General features: G+C 33.7%; 1 protein-coding gene across 3 annotated transcripts; it reads left to right on the plus strand.

The window, feature by feature from the left end:
- The first annotated feature begins 584 nt into the window (after positions 1 to 584).
- Positions 585 to 18,754, plus strand: LOC104903732 (asparagine synthetase [glutamine-hydrolyzing]). 3 transcript variants are annotated; one of them, XM_010691842.4, is made up of 12 exons: positions 586 to 771; positions 11,457 to 11,595; positions 12,927 to 13,022; positions 13,128 to 13,269; positions 14,510 to 14,700; positions 15,323 to 15,565; positions 16,411 to 16,632; positions 17,123 to 17,257; positions 17,364 to 17,444; positions 17,531 to 17,617; positions 17,826 to 17,933; positions 18,307 to 18,754. In XM_010691842.4, exons 1-12 carry the CDS (start codon positions 692 to 694, stop codon positions 18,547 to 18,549), a joined length of 1,767 nt encoding a protein of 588 aa, XP_010690144.2. In that variant the 5' UTR covers positions 586 to 691; the 3' UTR covers positions 18,550 to 18,754. The 3 variants fall into 3 exon arrangements, with proteins under 3 accessions (XP_048492319.1, XP_048492320.1, XP_010690144.2); XM_048636362.1 differs by lacking the exon at positions 17,531 to 17,617 and having other exon boundaries at positions 585 to 771; XM_048636363.1 differs by lacking the exon at positions 16,411 to 16,632 and having other exon boundaries at positions 585 to 771.
- Positions 18,755 to 19,283: the final 529 nt, after the last annotated feature.

Consider the following 19,283-nt stretch of genomic DNA (forward strand, 5'->3'; position numbering starts at 1 on the left):
AGAAAATTATCGGGGTGTTACACACGCCATATATTGGGCCTTGGATCAGTTAGCTTAATCGATCCTTGTCCGAAACCGGATCAATAATTAATCCAACCCTTGGAAACTAATCCGATTTTTGCAAGACAAGATAATTTAACTTGTGTCCTTTAAGGTATTTTCTACTAGTGTTTCTATTAGACTTGCATATAGTCGAATTCTTATTCTCCGACTTAGATAGTTCATATCCTTTTTCAATTTCTCATGTAATATACTTACGTCCTTTTGTACTAATTGCAACAAATAGATTTTTACACTGACACAACTCTATCACCGTCAATTTTATTCAAACGTACAGAAAAGTATGATATATATATATAAAAACTTTTTATAATTTTTAGTAAGGTAATTAAAGAAATTAATAATTAAATTTATATATTGACTTTAACATTTATCAGTAAATAAACTATCCCCAGGTGGCAGCCGAACAAGATTAGTAAAGTGGTGTCTGTGATGGCCATCTGTCATGGGATACATACGTGTTTCTTTTTGAAGGGAATGCTAGAAATGAAATGTTGTAAAATCAAAGATTATTTTATGTTTTAAGATAAACGCCGATACCCAAAGTAATTTGTGAATTCTAATACTATATATAGAGTCGGAAGTGGGTGATACCAAAAATTTATCATACTAATCATCATTATTTGTTAAGATGTGTGGAATACTTGCAGTTCTTGGTTGTTCTGATGATTCTCAGGCTAAGAGAAGCCATGTTCTTGAGCTTTCTCGCAGGTAATTTACTTGATATCTTTGATTAAGCAAGATTATTAAAAGTTTATAATTTGAAAATAATAAGTGTTGTATAAGACTGTTTACCAAAACTTGGTAAGATATCTTCGTTTTGTGCTTTAAATGAGTCATTTTATTTTTTAATTTGAGAAGTTATTTTTAAAAGCTTAAGCAAATACTAAAAAAACAAAGATAAAATTAATCTCAACATTACTAAATGTGGCGCAAGTGCACGTAGTACTATCAATTTTAATTAGACAATACAATTTTTTTTTTAAAAGAGAAAATTTCATTAATTCAAGGCCAAATGGTATCTACAATAGGTATTAAAGTAAAATTAGATACCTCAAAAAAAAAAGTAAAATAAGATACAATTAAATAAGACTAAATCAAATTCGTCTTCGAAGAAACTACAATAAACCAGATTGAACAATATAGCACAATTCTCTTGTATTTGCTGAATCAAGCAGCTATTGATGACGAAGTCTATCATTTTGGTATAATTTGGGAAGAACATTCTTGATCGAGTCAGGTTGACCGCATTCAAGATTTCAATACCTTCATGTTGAGTTTCGAACTTCAACCAATGAGAATAATTTCTCACACCTAAAAACAAAAGAACCATACTCACAATTCCCATAGAGGAGAAGGAGAATTCTAAAATAGAAACTAAAAACCCCATAATAGGGTTTGAGAAAATCTCATAAAGAAAAATTAATTTATTGAACAAAATACGAAAATGAACTAAAAATTAAATATAAAAGGGAAAAAGGGGTTTATCATGTATGAGAATATCTATGACAGACCTTAATTGATGAAGAAGGGGTAAGGGAGGTTAGTATTTAAGAGAGAGAAAAAGAAAGGGGAGGCTAACAATTTTCGCAAATTGTTATTAAACAACACAAATAGTTGATATGGTGCAACGAGTTTCATAAGTGCCACCTAAATTCACTTTTCTTGCTGGTATGTAGAACCTGTAATAAGTTTTTTTTTATGAAACTAAATTGTTAATACGAAATACATGTTTGTTTTTTATATTAATATTAATGTTTTTTACAATTTCAAATACTAGTAATAAGACTAATAGGTTGTCGCATACCTTGCGTCCATATAAGACTAATTTTTATACTCAGAAGATATTCTCTTCGGCTCACAATATTTTACCTATTGTTCTTTTAACGATCTTCAAGACTCATTTTTACTATTGATTAGCTATTAGATTAGGTTTGAACTATGTTCGGGTAATAAATTTTTTTATTTATTATTATTATACTTTAAAATGATAACACTAAATACAATTTGGTTTAGTGGTTGTTGTAACCCAAGGGAACACTCAAGAAGGGGGGGGGGGTTGAATTGAGTGGTGAAATCTAATCGATTTTCGCAAAAATTCTTTCACAGCTCAGTGCCAGGCTCTGAGCTGAACACTCGAAAATTACTAATTTGCGTTTTGCGAATAATAAACTTAAAAGATATTAGATTTGACACAAGATATAACGTGGTTCAATCTCACCTCTGAGATCTACGTCCACAAGAAACAAAAACTCTTTTATTTCTTTGAATCCTAAATATCAAACTCTTGATACAATACGATTCCCCTCACTACTAACCCTAGTAATGACTCCCAACACTTAACTCTAAGTGTTGACACTCTCTATAATGTAAAAGTTACAGAAAAGAACGATCCTCAAAGATGTGCTTCTTAGTCAAGCAAATAGAGGACAATTACAATATGAAATAGTAACTTAAACCTATAGCTCAGTGCTATGCTCATGCCGAGGAAATAGTTTTCAGCTTTTTAATTAGACTCGATTTTCTCTCTGAAAACGTGAGATTTAAAAGTGAATTCTGATTCCCTTTTATAGGCTTGTTTAGGACGAAAATCACTTAAAAATATCTTTATCTTTTAATCCTTGATTTAAGGGATAAACTTTATCTTTTTCTATCTTTATCTTTTAAACAACAAAGATAAGTTTTCCATCTAGATTTTCTTTTTCAACTCAAATCTGTTTATATCTAAAAATTATTTTTCCAAATCCTTTTTGAAAATCAGAAAAATGTTTTCAATAAACTCTGTTTTATAAAAATCTTTTTATTAAAAACACGGTTTTTATTCAAAACGATTTTTTATCAAAATCTTTTTCAAAAAATCGTTTTATATAAAACACGGTTTATAAAATCTTTTATAACACTTGTTTTTATCAAAATCTTTTCAATACACGTTTTAATCAAAATCTTTTATAAAACTTGTTTTTATTAAAATCTTTTATACACGCAATTTTTTAGAAAATCTTTTTTCTTTAAAAACTCGTTTTCCTAATCCCTTTTGATTTCTGATTTTGAAAACTTATTTCCTTTTTATATAATTTTAATATAATTATTTACTTTCTTAACTCAAAGAAGATAATAATTATATTAACTTTATATTTCTATATTGAGCACATTGCATATTACTAAGCATATTACATTTTGAATCTAAAGTTACTATTCTAAGAAATTATAAACTCGAACTTCATTCTTGATTCTTCTTTTCTTCAAAGTCTTCGTTTATCAATTTCTTTCTTCATGCATCTGTTGCAACTGTTACATACTTTCATGCTATAACATATTATATTAATTTTCATCATCAAAACATAACATGTGCATAAAACATAACATGTACATGCACAACAAATTCCCCCTTTTTGATGATGACAAACTCATGAATATAATATTGTTACATAAACATTTGTTCCCCCTTAAAGTATGCATATTGACTTTTGTTCCCCCTCAAACAATGCACGGATCGAAAATTTAGTATTTACCCTTTTTGAATCTATCCGTACCTTAGATTAATAGCTTTCAATCATTCACTTGTCCCCACATGCTCATTTATATTTTATTAATTATTAACCTAGGATATCATCAAGATTCTAGTCAATATTATATGCTTTCTTTTCCCCCTTTTGTCATTCTCAAAAAGCAGCAAAAAGACAAAAAACACACATATAGTCAGAATATATCCCAAAATAATCCAATAACTCAACCCAAGTGGGCTAGGGGATGCTGGTGCTACAACTAAACACCACTTCACAATCATCAGAAACATCCAAAAAGTATCCAAAAGTACCAAAATAGTTATAAAAACAACAAGTTTACAAAAACTACAAAGCATTATCAAAAGGTCAAAGTAGAACTAGGATAAAGGAAGCTGGTCAGGTTTTGGACATAAGTTGACGGTGACGTTGAGCGGCAAGGGTATCACTTGCTCTTTGACGAGCTGAAATCTGCTGTAATTGCCGGCACATCTCACGCACCTCCTCCCCAAGCTTCAAACAACCAATACAAGCATCCTTTGGAACACAACCCCGAAAATCTTTCTTGACCAATTCATCATTTATAACACATAAATCCATCTTGCTCAAAAGCCCAGTACTCATAACATCAACACAGGTGACCCCCTTAGTATGGGGACAGATCACATCAAAGGCATCAAAATCCTTAGTAAGCCAAACACCATAGGGATAGTATAGAGAAGATTGAGAAAGATTCTTCATATGGAGAATCATCAGATGAGGCAGACTAATGTGGAGATCATGAATCAGCAACCAAAGAAGGACCTGGTCCATAATGAAACATTCACCGCGGTTTTCAATGCGAGGCAAAACAGACTTGGTGATCAAGTTACGGAGTAGCTTATGTGGAGCAGAGAGACGGGAAACAGAAAAAATTTGGGCATGAGTGAGGGGCTGATCTGATAAGGTCCGGCTAATCGTGGCGTTGTCAATTCCAGACAACAATGGCCATGATTGGTGAGGTAATTCTGAAAAACCTGAGCAAGGGACTCCTAAGAGCTGAGCAAACTCAGTCACAGTGTGGGTAATCATAGTACCATTGACAAACGAACTTAAGACCAAATCTTCATTAACAGAGAAATTCTCATAAAATTCAGCAACCTTAGATTCATACACCCCAGCGTCATAATTCATCAGTTTCACCCAACCTTGTGATTGTAAAGCCTCCAAGAAAAACTTAAATGCTGGTTGTGCAACCCAATCAGTGGGAAAAACCCGACCGGATAAAACTTTGACAGAAGAATCTTGCTGTTGTGAAGCAGAAGACTTACCGGAAGGATTTTTTCGTTTTCTGGACGGAGGCGCGTCGGAGGTAGCAGCGGAACTCGACGGACCTGAATGTTGTGGCCGGCGAGGAGAGGGAGGCGGGTTCGACTTTGACACGGAGTGTGTAGCAGATCTGGTGGTCGGTTTTCGGACAAAAGGTTTTGTGGCCGGAGATTTTGAAGCGAAGGTTTTGAAGCGGCCTTTTGTGAAGGTGGGGGGGTTTTGGTAAATATGTTGTGGACGGTGGGGTTGACTGAGGAGGCGGTGGAGGAGGTGACGGAGGGGGTGACGGTTGTGGTGGAGGTGATGGCGGGGGTGTCGAAATTCTTGGAGGTGATGATGGGGGTGTGGGGGTCGGTGAGGGGGTAGATGGAGCGTCGGTTTTCTTGAGGAACCGCCGCCTAGCAACCATCTTTTTTCCCATGGTTGAGCACTTGTAGGTGAAAGTAGAGAGAAGGTGGAAGGTTTTTTAGGGTTTAACCGGTTATGAGAATGGATTGGGGTTTGGGTTATTTTGAAAGTAAAAAGGGGGCCGGTTTTGTGGGGTTAATTAATGAGGGAAGGTTAGTCTACTTAGCCTTATTTCTCAAATGCTTTGCACGAGATTTCGAAGAAAAATTTTATAAAACAGTTGTTGAAATTCTTTTTGTTTTAACAAAGCAACATCAATGGAAATTTTCGAAAATTGTGATACTTTTGTTGGAATTTTTTTATGGAATTTTTTTTTTCTGAAGCAACTTAGGTGTCAGTTATCAGGACAGCATCATTAGCCTTTTCAGGAGTCTTGAATTAAATCAAACATCTGACTTAGTGTAAGTATAATCTTTTGAACTCTTAAGTTTGCAAAGGGATCAAAGGACACATTAATCAACTAGGCACTTGAAATCAACCCCAAGGCTAATCTAAGTTTTTCAAATCTTTCACGAGCAAGAGGTTTAGTGAAAATATCAGCTATTTGGTCTTCAGTACAAATAAATTCAAGGGCTATATTACATTTTTCGACATGATCACGTAAGAAATGATATCTAATTTCTATATGCTTTGTACTTGAATGTTGAACAGGATTTTTAGAGATGTTTATGGCACTTGTATTATCACACATAATGGGCACATTATCAATCAAAATACCAAAATCTCTAAGTTGTTGTCTTACCCATAATACCTGTGCACAACAAGATGCGGCTGCAACATATTCAGCTTCTGCAGTGGAAAGAGCCACGGAATTTTGCTTTTTGGAAGCCCATGAGATTAAGCAAGGACCTAAGAAGGTAGCTGTTCCAGAGGTACTTTTTCTATCTACTAAAAACCCTGCATAATCTGCGTCAGAAAAACCAATCAAGTCAAAGTTGCCTCCTTTCGGATACCATAGATATAAGTTATTAGTGCCTCTTAAGTATCTAAGGATTCGTTTAACAGCTTTGAAGTGAGACTCCTTTGGACATGATTGAAATCTGGTGCAGAGACATACACTGTGAAGAATATCTGGTCGACTGGAAGTTAAATAAAGAAGAGAACCTATCATACCTCGGTAGATTGTTTCATCTACTTTCTTACCATTTTCGTCCAGATCTAACTTAAGTGCAGTAGGTACAGGTGTAGGATAAGTCTTTGAATCTTCCATACCATACTTCTTCAATAATTCCTTCACATATTTCTGTTGATGTATCATGATGCCATTATCCAGTTGCTTGTTTTATTTTCTCATCACTAGGTAGCGTAAGTGGGACAATTTCAGATTGTTGTCTTGATTTTTTAAGTTCATTCAACTCGTGATTTAAATTTTCAATTTGTTCCTCAAGACTAGACTTTTCAGCTTGGAACTCAGTGACTGGCACTGAGTTGTTTACGAGATTATCAACTAGAGTCTTTTCTTGTTTTAGTGTGTTTATCTCTAAGTCTTTCTCGTCAATCCTTTTTATTAGAGTTTTGTTTTCTTTCAGCAATTCCTTATATTCTGTTTCTAATCCAATTTTTAGCCTGGTCAAATTTTTTATTTCCTTTTTCATGTTATCAAAATTATCATTCATGTTTTGACAATCATCAATTACGTTTTCAAGCAATATGACAAGCTTACTTTTGGAAAGAAGATGAATTGAAGGTTTTAAAGAAGTTAGACTTACCTCACTGTCTTCTTCCTCTTCAAGAGGGTTCGAACTTTTAGCCATCAAGCATAGATGTGAGCGTCATGGCTCAGTGCCGTCTTCAGAGTGGTCTGTACAGCATTCAGACATAATTTTGCTTCGTGGCTCTGAGCGTGGCACTGATCTTCGTCAGAATCCGAGTCTCCCCAGACTGCTGCGATCATGGCTTTCTTGTACTCCTTCTTAGACTGCTCTCGTTTTTCTCTAGGCTTTTCTTCATCCCACAGAGGGCATTCTTTAATCCTGTGATCATACTCACCACACTTGAAACAACCAGAGTTAGTAGCACTTTTCTTAGGGTTAAAAGTAGTGCCTTTACCTTTGGAGTTTCCACCTCTCCTGAAGTTGTTATTCCTATTCTTTTTCAGAAAGTTTTGAAATTTCCTAGTTAGAAAAGCTAGTTCTTCATCACTATCACTATTATCCGTTTCTACTTCAGTTTTTAAGGCCAACCCCTTATTCTTTGGTTCACTTGATTTAGAGTCTAAAACAAGTTCGTGAGTCATTAGGGAACCAATGAGTTGTTCTAGTGAGAGTTTTGATAAATCCTTAGCCTCTTGAATAGCAGTTATTTTAGGAAGCCATTTATTAGTCAAACTTCTTAACACTTTTCTAACTAAATCTTCAGAAGAATAGATTTTTCCTAAAGATCTTAGTTCATTAGTTATTAGTGTAAATCTGGCAAACATATCTTTAATAGATTCGTCCTTATTCATTGTGAACAGTTCATATTGTTGGACTAGTAAATCTATCCTAGACTGTTTTACCTCGTTTGTACCTTCATGTGCCAATTCCAGTGTGTCCCAGATTTCCTTAGCAGTGGTGCACGCAGAGATTCTTGAATATTCATCAGGTCCAATTCCAGATTGGAGAATACTCATAGCTTTGAAATTCTTTTCTGCCTTTCCGTAGTCCACAGAATTGTACTCCTCTTCCTCTTTGTCGAACAGGTTACCTTCATCATCTTTGTTTTGAATAGGAATAGGTCCAGTCTTTATGATTCTCCAGCATTGAAAGTCAGAACCTTGAATGTATATCCTCATCCTGGTCTTCCGCCATCCATAATCTTTCCCGTTGAAAATTGGACACTTGGAATACTTGTCGCGAAAGTCGTCTTGTGTGTTCATGGTTTCTATTCTCTAGATGTGAGTCTTACGAGAATAGCCTGCTCTGATACCACTTGTTGTAACCCAAGGGAACACTCAAGAAGGGGGGGGGGGGGTTGAATTGAGTGATGAAATCTAATCGATTTTCGCAAAAATCCTTTCACAGCTCAGTGCCAGGCTCTGTGCTGAACACTCGAAAATTACTAATTTGCGTTTTTGCGAATAATAAACTTAAAAGATATTAGATTTGACACAAAATATAACGTGGTTCAATCTCACCTCTGAGATCTACGTCCACAAGAAACAAAAACTCTTTTATTTCTTTGAATCCTAGAATATCAAACTCTTGATACAATACAATTCCCCTCACTACTAACCCTAGTAATGACTCCAAACACTTAACTCTAAGTGTTGACACTCTCTATAATGTAAAAGTTACAGAAAAGAACGATCCTCAAAGATGTGCTTCTTAGTCAAGCAAATAGAGGACAATTACAATTATGAAATAGTAACTTAAACCTATCTAGCTCAGTGCTATGCTCAGTGCTGGAGGAAATAGTTTTCAGCTTTTAATAGACTCGATTTTGCTCTGTGAAAACTTGAGATTTAAAAGTGAATTCTGATTCCCTTTTATAGACTTGGTTAGGACGAAAATCACTTAAAAATATCTTTATCTTTTAATCCTTGATTTAAGGGATAAAACTTTATCTCTTTCTATCTTTATCTTTTAAACTTAAAAAGATAAGTTTTCCACATTAGATTTTCTTTTCAACTCAAATTCTGTTTATATCTAAAAATTATTTTTCCAAATCCTTTTTGGAAAATCAGAAAACATGTTTTACTAAAACTCTGTTTTATAAAAATCTTTTTATTAAAAACACGGTTTTATTCAAAACGATTTTTTATCAAAATCTTTTTCAAAAAATCGTTTTATATAAAAACACGGTTTATAAAATCTTTTATCAAAACTTGTTTTTATCAAAATCTTTACAATACACATTTTAATCAAAATCTTTTATAAAACTTGTTTTTATTAAAATCTTTTATACACGCAATCTTTTAGAAAATCTTTTTCTTTAAAAACTCGTTTTCCTAATCCCTTTTGATTTCTGATTTTGAAAACAATTTCCTTTTCATATAGAAATATAATTTTAATATAATTATTTACTTTCTTAACTCAAAGAAGATAATAATTATATTAACTTTATATTTCTATATTGAGCACATTGCATATTACTAAGCATATTACATTTGAATCTAAAGTTACTATTCTAAGAAATTATAAACTCGAACTTCATTCTTGATTCTTCTTTTCTTCAAAGTCTTCGTTTATCAATTTTTATTTCTTCATGCATCTGTTGCAACTGTTACATACTTTCATGCTATAACATATTATATTAATTTTCATCATCAAAACATAACATGTGCATAAAACATAACATGTACATGCACAACAGTGGTTAAAACTTTAGTATATAAAGCTGACGTTACGGGATTAAAATTTATACTATGTAATTTTTAATTTTTTTTATAAGAATTACATGAACTAAAACACTCTAGAGAGAGCGTTATGTGACACAGTTTCTGGTTTAAGACGCTTTTTAATTTATTTATTAGTATTTATTTGGGTCTGGGCGTTGTTTCTGAGTTAGTATTATTTCTCGAATTCAATATACATTTTTTTCATTCGCATTAAAATATATTAAGGGAAAAACTCAACATTTAAAATATACAAATATAATAACATGGATAATTAAAACATGTTTAAAAGTTGGTTGAGATGGTAATTATGTCATGTATAATAGCAAGATGTCACATGTTCAAATCTTGTTGCAATATAATTTTATTTATGTTAATTGAGATGACTTAGGTACACATTTGACAATTTTAGCGGAGTAACAAAATTGTGACGTGACGTGTATACATTGTCACACACGCCTTTTGATATATTTGTATAGATATAGATATATTTTTTATTATATTTTAGTAGAATTTACCTAACTTAGCTCGGTTTATTTGGTAGGAATTCCCCTCATGACCTTGAGTCCAGGGTTTAATTCCCACTAAGGGCCTGTTCTTCCTAGCTTATTTTCAGTTCAGCTCAGCTCCAATCAGTTTAGTTCAGCTTAGCTCAGCTCCATTCTTTTATAACCATTTTGTTAGATATTATTATGTTGGTGTATAATTTATTTTACTAATTACTTTTATTTTTATTATTATTATTATTATTATTATTATTATTATTATTATTATTATTATTTCAATATATATCATTACTATTAAGTATTATTATTATTGTTGTTTATATATATTATTTTGTTTATTATAGTTTTACTCATTATTATTACTATTATTATTAGGAGGAACATGTTTTAGGTCAAAGCACAAATAAACTCACTTTTTTTAGCCCATAAACCAATCAAATCGCGTCAAGACGGTTTATCATGTAATTTTTGCGGTCCAACCCAATCATTATTTTTATTACTAAATATTTTTATATTATTAAATCTAATTATTAAAATAGTAATATTAATTTACTTCTTAGATATTATTGTTATTATATATCATCATCAAGTATTAATATATTAATACAAATAATATAAAATAATTATTATTAATTATCATTATTATCATTAATTATTATTATTATGATTAACTTATGATTATTAATATTATTTATTTATAAATATCATTTAAAAATATCCAAAATACTATTATTATTAGTCATTATTATTACTTATCATTATAGTTATTATTTAATATTCATATTATTATTATTTAAAATATTATTTATATATTTATTACATTCAATTCAATTTAATTCAGTTCAGTTTAGCTCCAATACGTTCAGTTCAGTTCAGCTGTTTTATGCCGAAGAGAACAGACCCTAAGTGAGGACGTCTTGAGGAGAATTGTCCTAACAATTTCCCCTTCCTTCTAAGCGGCTAGTTTTTGTATTGGATCTTGTACGAGCACAGTTCAAAGATTATTCATTTTACTAAATTAAAAAAAATATTTTAGTACAATTTATAATAAAACTGATTATTTGAATATAGGAATTAATACGTACCTAATTAGATCCAAACATGATAATGTCTATTAACCTTTATTGGAAATAGAAGGCCAAAGTTGATGTAACTTTGACTATAGACAAGCAAATTGGTAATATTAGACAAACTTCCCATGGAATCAAAATGCATGAGAAGATGTATTAGTCCAAGTTATATGAGCCTCGGTTTATGTAGTGCAAAATTCATTTCATAAATACAATTAACTCAGTTATATGTGCCAAAGCTGAAATAACTAGCTAATATCGTGTGTGGTTGGTTTTTTTATGAAAGATTGAAGCACCGTGGTCCTGATTGGAGTGGGATTTATCAACATGGAGATTGCTATTTGTCTCACCAACGTCTTGCTATTGTTGACCCTGATTCTGGTGATCAACCTCTTTACAATGAGAACAAAACTATTGTTGTAACTGTAAGTTAATGCATATTATGTTATGATTCACAATTAATTAACTAATATTTCCTCCATTCTTTCTACAATTTAAAAAAATTTCGCGACGTGAACAGTGAAGTGAAGGTAAGGGTGGGTGAGGGTGGTGGTACGTAAACAGTGAAGGAGAGAGAGAGGGGTAATCTCAGTGGAGGAGTGAGGTGCGTGGGTGGTGGTGGATTGTTAAACATCGCCCATAAATTACTTAAAATCGCCCAAATATATTTTTATAGCCCAATTTACCCTTTCCTCTTTTCAACACTACCCACCACCCCACCACCACCAACCTTCTGCCATTTCACCTTCTCTTTTCCCCACCACCCCACCACCATGTACCTTCCCACTATCACCGTCGTCGCACACCGCAGCCACCTCGCAGCGAAATTTTTTTAAATTGTAGAACGTCCCGGCAGGACGTTCAGCCCATGGGGCGATCGTCCGGCCAGGAAGTTCGCCCCATGGGGCGATCGTCCGGCCAGGAAGTTCGCCCCATGGGCTGAACGTCCTGCCGGGACGTTCTACAATTTAAAAAAATTTCGCGACGTGAACAGTGAAGTGAAGGTAAGGGTGGGTGAGGGTGGTGGTACGTAAACAGTGAAGGAGAGAGAGAGAGGGGTAATCTCAGTGGAGGAGTGAGGTGCGTGGGTGGTGGTGGAGTGAGGTGTGCGACGTGAACAGTGAAGTGAAGGTAAGGGTGGGTGAGGGTGGTGGTACGTAAATAGTGAAGGAGAGAGAGGGGGGGTAATCTCAGTGGAGGAGTGAGGTGCGTGGGTGGTGGTGGAAGGCAGGAGGTGGGAGGTGAGGGAGATGGTGGTGGTGGAAGGCAGGAGGTGGAGTGGATGGTGTTGATTTAAGAAAAAAATAAGGGAGGTTATAAATGTAATTTCATTGTTTTTTTGGGCGATTTTAAGTAATTGGTGGGCGACATATAGACGTTCAGTTTCTTAATTGTTACGTTTCTCTTATTTGGAAGTTTTAACTAATTGTATTGTTTCCTTGTTTTATCATATCTTCTCTCTATTTCTTTCCTATATTACACGGGTCCTATTGTTTTTATGTTTCCATCTATCTTCTTTTCACACGGTTTTCTTTAAAAATGTATCCATCTATCTTCTTTTCACACGGTTTTCTTTAAAAATGTATCCATCTATCTTCTTTTCACACGGTTTTAATTAAAAATGTAAAAATATGTGAAGGTTGATGTTGGAAGAATAATGGAACGGAGTAAGTACTATAAGTTATCCATTGTACCATTTTTTAGAAAAAAAAAGATAAATATTTTCAAAATTGCAAATTTACATTATATTGAGCAGGTTAATGGTGAAATTTACAATCATGAGGAACTAAGAAAGCGTCTTTCAAATCACAAGTTCCGGACTGGGAGTGATTGTGATGTTATTGCACATTTGGTTAGTCAATTACATATGCTACTCTTTTGGTATATGGATATGAAAGATGCAAATAACTATGTATTTGTTATATCTAGTAAGTTTATTTTGTTTAACTATAATTAGTACGAGGAACATGGAGAAAACTTCATTGACATGCTGGATGGAGTGTTCTCCTTCGTATTGTTGGACACACGAGACAACAGTTTCATTGCAGCTCGTGATGCAATTGGCATTACCCCCCTTTACATTGGTTGGGGCCTTGATGGTACTGGATTTCTTACATTTTCATTTTTAGTATATATTTCCTTCGTCCCTTAATAGATTTCTCATTTTTAATTTGGGCTCTATTCATAGATAAACAAAATCCTAGAACTAATTCCAATATATAAGAAAAAAACAAGTCATGTAAGGTCTTGTTTGATTCATCTCATTGCGTGCATTAAAAAAAATCAAACTTTTATAATTTTTACTAATATGTAATGAAAGACAGTGGCGGAGCCAGGATTTTCACTCAGGGGTAGCGTAGTATAACTAACCAAAAAAACGGTTCATTATACAGAACATAATTCACGTTAACCTACACTAACAACTCTTTTAAAAATACGATACTATATTATTATATGGTTCATAATACGATATTCTTGTAAAAACTTTACGTACCCTACTACTCTGTCGTATCCCTTTTCAAGCCGGAGAATTTTCTCTCCCGTATAATGTAAGTTTGAAGAACTAAAAATAAGAAACTAATGAAAAACTTAAAGTTGATTTAATAGAGATGTACAATATAGAACAAAAAGATTCAAAGCTACAATTCGAAAAGGAAAAATATTCAGAATATAGAGTAGAAAATGAAAAAATAGATGGGTACTATATCAACAAAAAATCAAAAAAGATTCTCTTTATAATATGTGATTTATAAAAAATTGAAGTTTTTATTCGAAATTAGGAGAGTGTGATGTATTAATAATATAATGAAAGATAATTATAATTATAATTATAATAGAGTTTGTTGAATATGAAGTATTATATTGTTTAATTTACAAGTGTAATTGTGAAAGATGGGAAATTAGGGACATACGAAAACTTAAAGAAAAAGGAAAAAAAAAAAACGAAAAAGGGCAAAAGCAAAAGGAAAAAAGAAAATGAAAAACGACAAAAAGTGACAAGCAGTTTCGAACCTAAGACCTCTAGGTTCTAAGAGACACGCTCTTACCACCGCGGCAACATCATTTAATCAATAATATAGTGCTCGATATTGTATATGTGTGTTTCTTTCCATTTTTTTTCAGCGTAATTTTCTTTTTATTTTTTTTAGGGGTAGCATCTGCTACCCCTTGTTACTAAGTAGATCCGCCCCTGATGAAAGATATTGATGATAAAAAATATGGATTTCTAAATGTGCATAGGAGAAGTGGGAAATCTAGTAGGAAACAGAGGGAATATGGTGCGCGCAAGAAAAATCCTCCATGACCTTAATAATAAATTTAAGCCTCTTTTATATGCAGGTTCGGTCTGGATCTCTTCAGAGCTGAAAGGCTTGCATGACGATTGTGAGCACTTTGAATGGTTCCCTCCTGGTCATTTGTACTCGAGCAAATCTAGTAGTTTTCGCCGTTGGTACAACCCTCCTTGGTTCTGTGAGGCTATTCCTTCGATCCCATATGATCCTTTAATCCTAAGACGAGCCTTTGAAAATGTAAGTTTACGCTAGATTTAAAAGCTTTTCTTATGTGACAGTTCACATGTACTTATTTATGTTATATTTAACTTAACATAAATCTGTAGAAGTTACAAAATGAAAAGAACAGGAAAAGTTTGTATTTAAAAGATCCAAGAATCTAGAAAGTTGGAAGAAATTATACTATTTCCGTTTTAAAATAAGTGTTGCACTCCATTTTTGGAGGTTTTAAAATAGATGTAATGTTACTTTTTGACATTGTGTTCTTTCCATCTTTGTCTTCATCACGTGGTCCTTCTGTTAAGTCTCTCCTTTCCTCGGCGCTTGTGTCTCGTCCTACTTAATATTTATTTTAGAATAGATGAAGTATAATGATAACTAGATCAACTAATGGTTAAGCAAAATAGTAGTAGGAAAAACTATTGTTAGAAGCTTGAATAGGCCAAAAAATTTGACAGGGGACGGCCGACTGTCTCATAGATGATATAATAAATTCATTAGTTTATTTTACATGTTAGCCTCATCCTCATCAGACTTGTATTCTCACATAAGTAGTTAGCAACAATAGTATACCCTACTTTAAGAACTCTTTTTAACACATTTCTTATGATTATTAACTATGTGGATACTATACTTGCAGGCTGTTCTTAAGAGGCTAATGACTGACGTTCCCTTTGGAGTTCTTTTATCTGGAGGCCTGGATTCATCATTGGTTGCGTCAATTACTTCGCGTCACTTGGCTGGCACGAAGATTGCTAGACAATGGGGTTCACAACTTCACTCCTTTTGTGTTGGTCTCGCAGGATCACCTGATTTGGTGGCTGCTCGAGAAGTGGCTGAAGTTTTGGGTACCGTCCATCATGAATACCATTTCTCTGTTCAGGTATATTTTTGTATGAGAAATCGATCATGTTTTCTTTGGTTACTCAATTTTTTAATGGTTTTTAATGTACATTTTCTTACATTAATACTTCCTCCGTTTCACAATAAGTGAAAGATAGAGAAAGTGGGGAGTTACCAAGGAATTTAGAGAGAGAAAGTTGGGACGACCAAGATAACTCTTCTAATGAAACCTTCGTGCAAAGACTACTTGCCTTAATTATTTTACGCCGGATGGGGTAGTGAAAAATTTAGGGTCAGAAGTTTTTCTGATTTGGATTATCAAAGCCAGAAGGGCCTAAAAGAAAAGGAAGGTGGTACATTCTTTTAGTTTTTATTGAAATTTCATATGTTTTCCATGTTACAAATATTTACAAAAGAAAAACTATAGATATCTAAACGTTGAATATCTAGATGTGAAAAATAAGGGTGGAGGGCGCCACTTCAACGAAGTTACAACGCATTTCTATTTTATTTGTTAAGATGACGTCTTGACTTTTCCACAATTCATATTTTTAGGGGAATTCATATTATTAGTTTTGACCGGTAATTGTAGACCAATGTATGTCTATAGAATTACATAAATGAGTATGTAAGATGTTTTTCACATCAATGGATATATATTTTTTAAAATAGCAACTTTTAAAGATGTAACGACTAGATTTACTAGAGTCGTGTAAAAAAAGGTTACTAATAAATAAATGAAATTAAAGGTGTGCATTGTCAAGCATGAAGCTGGTATATTGCAACTTAAAAACCAATGAAATATTTCAATTGTCTAGATATCTACTAGTATAGATCTTTAGCCATTCTCTTTACAGAAGAGGGCTAAATTTTGAAGTTGCGCAGGATGGTATTGATGCCATTGAGGATGTTATATATCATATTGAGACTTATGATGTTACAACTGTTAGAGCCAGCACACCTATGTTCCTCATGTCACGTAAGATCAAGTCACTTGGAGTTAAAATGGTAATTTCTGGAGAAGGGTCTGATGAAATTTTTGGTGGGTATCTCTACTTCCATAAGGCACCTAACAAAGAAGAGTTTCACCAGGAAACATGCCGCAAGGTAATAAAAAAGTTCTACTTACACTTTCATGACTTGGATGCTTATAAATTATAATAAGTTGTTTATGTTGTTTTGGGTCAATTTGTCTTATTTCCCTGGAAGAATATTTTTAGCTTGGTTCTAATTGATGACCGTGTTTTTGAGTAGGGACAAGTAGTTTAGCAGTTCAATATATCTTTTAGACACACAATAAACTATCTTATAAGATAAGATAAAATAAGATGAGTCAAACTGACTCTTAGTAAGCAGTGTTTTGTTAAACCTTAAGCTTTAGAACTATATAACAGGACTAGTATTAGCTTTAAACATATAATCTACTTTTTAGTTCTCTGAGTAGTTGTATAACTAGTTTAACCGAACGCTAGTTTTTAACTTCTAATAATTAATAACTAACAATAAGCGCAACGACTAACTACTATTACCATAACTAGTTTTATTGGACACATTATTGCTCTGGTTTTTCTAATGAACATCTCTAAAATCGTTGCAGATTAAAGCTCTTCACCTATACGACTGCCTAAGAGCCAACAAGGCAACCTCTGCTTGGGGTCTAGAGGCTCGGGTTCCCTTCCTTGACAAAGAGTTCATAAATGTTGTGATGTCGATTGATCCTGAGTGGAAAATGGTACTAAAACACTATGATCGAATAACCTTAGTAGTTATTGTAATAATATCTTATCTAAAACATGAACTTTGTGCTTTTCTGAAGAACTTTGATGAATTTGTTATAGATTAAACCCGAAGAAGGACGCATGGAGAAATGGATTCTTAGGAAAGCTTTTGATGACGAGAAGCAGCCTTACTTGCCAAAAGTAACGAGTTTTATTTAACTTACAAAAATGGATGAAAACATGTTGATTTAATATGCTAATGTGACCTATGGGCCTTGTTGCGGCAGCACATTTTGTACAGGCAAAAGAAGCAATTCAGTGATGGTGTTGGATATAGCTGGATTGACGGACTTAAAGCACATGTTGAACAACATGTAACTCTCTACAAGAAGTCTATTGTGTTTCAGAGAACACGATTTCCTCTCTCACATTAAATAGCTCGTTGTTGAGCATATGATCTTTTGGCTTGTTCTTTTGATATGGGAAGGAATGTCATATTCCAGCTAATACTTGAAAATTTGTGTAAAATTTTAACTCAAATTCATCAGATGCTTACATCATGTGTTACTTTTTTGTGTGTAGGTGACTGATAAGATGATGCATAATGCTGAACATATTTTCACGCACAACACACCAACTACAAAAGAAGCCTACTACTATAGGATGATCTTTGATAAGTTTTTCCCACAGGTGATCCCTTTTTATCCCTAAAACTCGAGTTGAGAATATGGCCTGCTTAGTTGATTTGGATCGGCTCTGAGTTAGGAGCAGTTCAATTTGTTGTCACGAGTCATTCAGATTTTAGATGCAACTTAATTTCTTCCAGTTACATGTGAACCCGTTTATCATAGAGTTTTTAGAGTTGAATTATTATTAGCTATATAAATCTTCAAATTTTCAACTTCTTAGTGTTCTGGACTTCTGGTGAGTTACTTCTCGTGCGGGTTAAATCGAATTACCAACTTTTAAGTATATGTTCTGGTGGGTATAAGTACAAGTTATCATATAGAAGTTGGTTTCGTGAGGTCTACCTAAAGACTAAATTTGCTTTGTATTCTTGTAGAGCTCTGCTATGCTAACTGTTCCTGGAGGCCCTAGTGTGGCATGTAGCACAGCCAAGGCCGTTGAATGGGACCAAGCTTGGTCTAGGAATCTGGATCCGTCTGGTAGGGCTGCTCTTGGCATCCACGACTCGGCTTATGAGCGACAACCTATTGGAGCAAAAAACACTATTTCAACTAAGATTGTCGATGACATACCTCAAATGACTGGAGTTCCTGCATCGGCACTTGCCATGAATAGTTGATTAACTGATGATTTAACTACATTATTAATGCCATCGACTGATATGAATATGGAACAATCTTCTACTTTCATATTGCTTTATGCATTAAATTGCATATTGTAGCGGTTATTCCGTCTTTAGACATATTTCACGTTTCTACAAAGTAGAGACATGTTAAGATGGGTGATTGTTCATGATAATAAGAGTTGCATAATATCTTTACTTATTTTGTTTCTAGAAACTTTTACTTTCCGTGTATTATTATGGTGGATTTGGAAGTAGTATATGTATGATGGTTGAGGACACCCCTCACAAGTCACAACTTTCCATTGTTGTTTGAAGGTGTAAAGGTTTTATGTCTTAAAAAGATTGGGAGGTTACTGTTAGTCAATGTTATAGAGAAGTTAATCGTGCTGCTGATTGGTTGTGGATTTTAGAGTTCAATCGAATCAAAAACTTGTTATTTTAGAGGTGGTCATGAAGGATTTTTGTGTTATTTATTGAACGATTTAAGTGGAATGGCATTTAAAGAATGGTTACGGAGACTACTTTTCATAATGAGTGGGTTTTGCTTTGTTTTGTTTAGAGTTTGGTACTTTTGGCTTTCTTGTCGTATTATTTGATTTATTTTCTTTGTAGTTTTCGTGGTTTGTTTCTTGGGGCTTGCCCCCTCTCGATCACAAGAAAAAAGTAGAGGTGATCATTTTGGCCCGGCCCGCTGGCCCGGCCCGTTTTTGGGTCGGGTTTTGGGCAGA

Source organism: Beta vulgaris, chromosome 9 (genome assembly GCF_026745355.1).
Source record: "Beta vulgaris subsp. vulgaris cultivar EL10 chromosome 9, EL10.2, whole genome shotgun sequence".
Lineage (NCBI taxonomy): Eukaryota > Viridiplantae > Streptophyta > Magnoliopsida > Caryophyllales > Amaranthaceae > Beta > Beta vulgaris.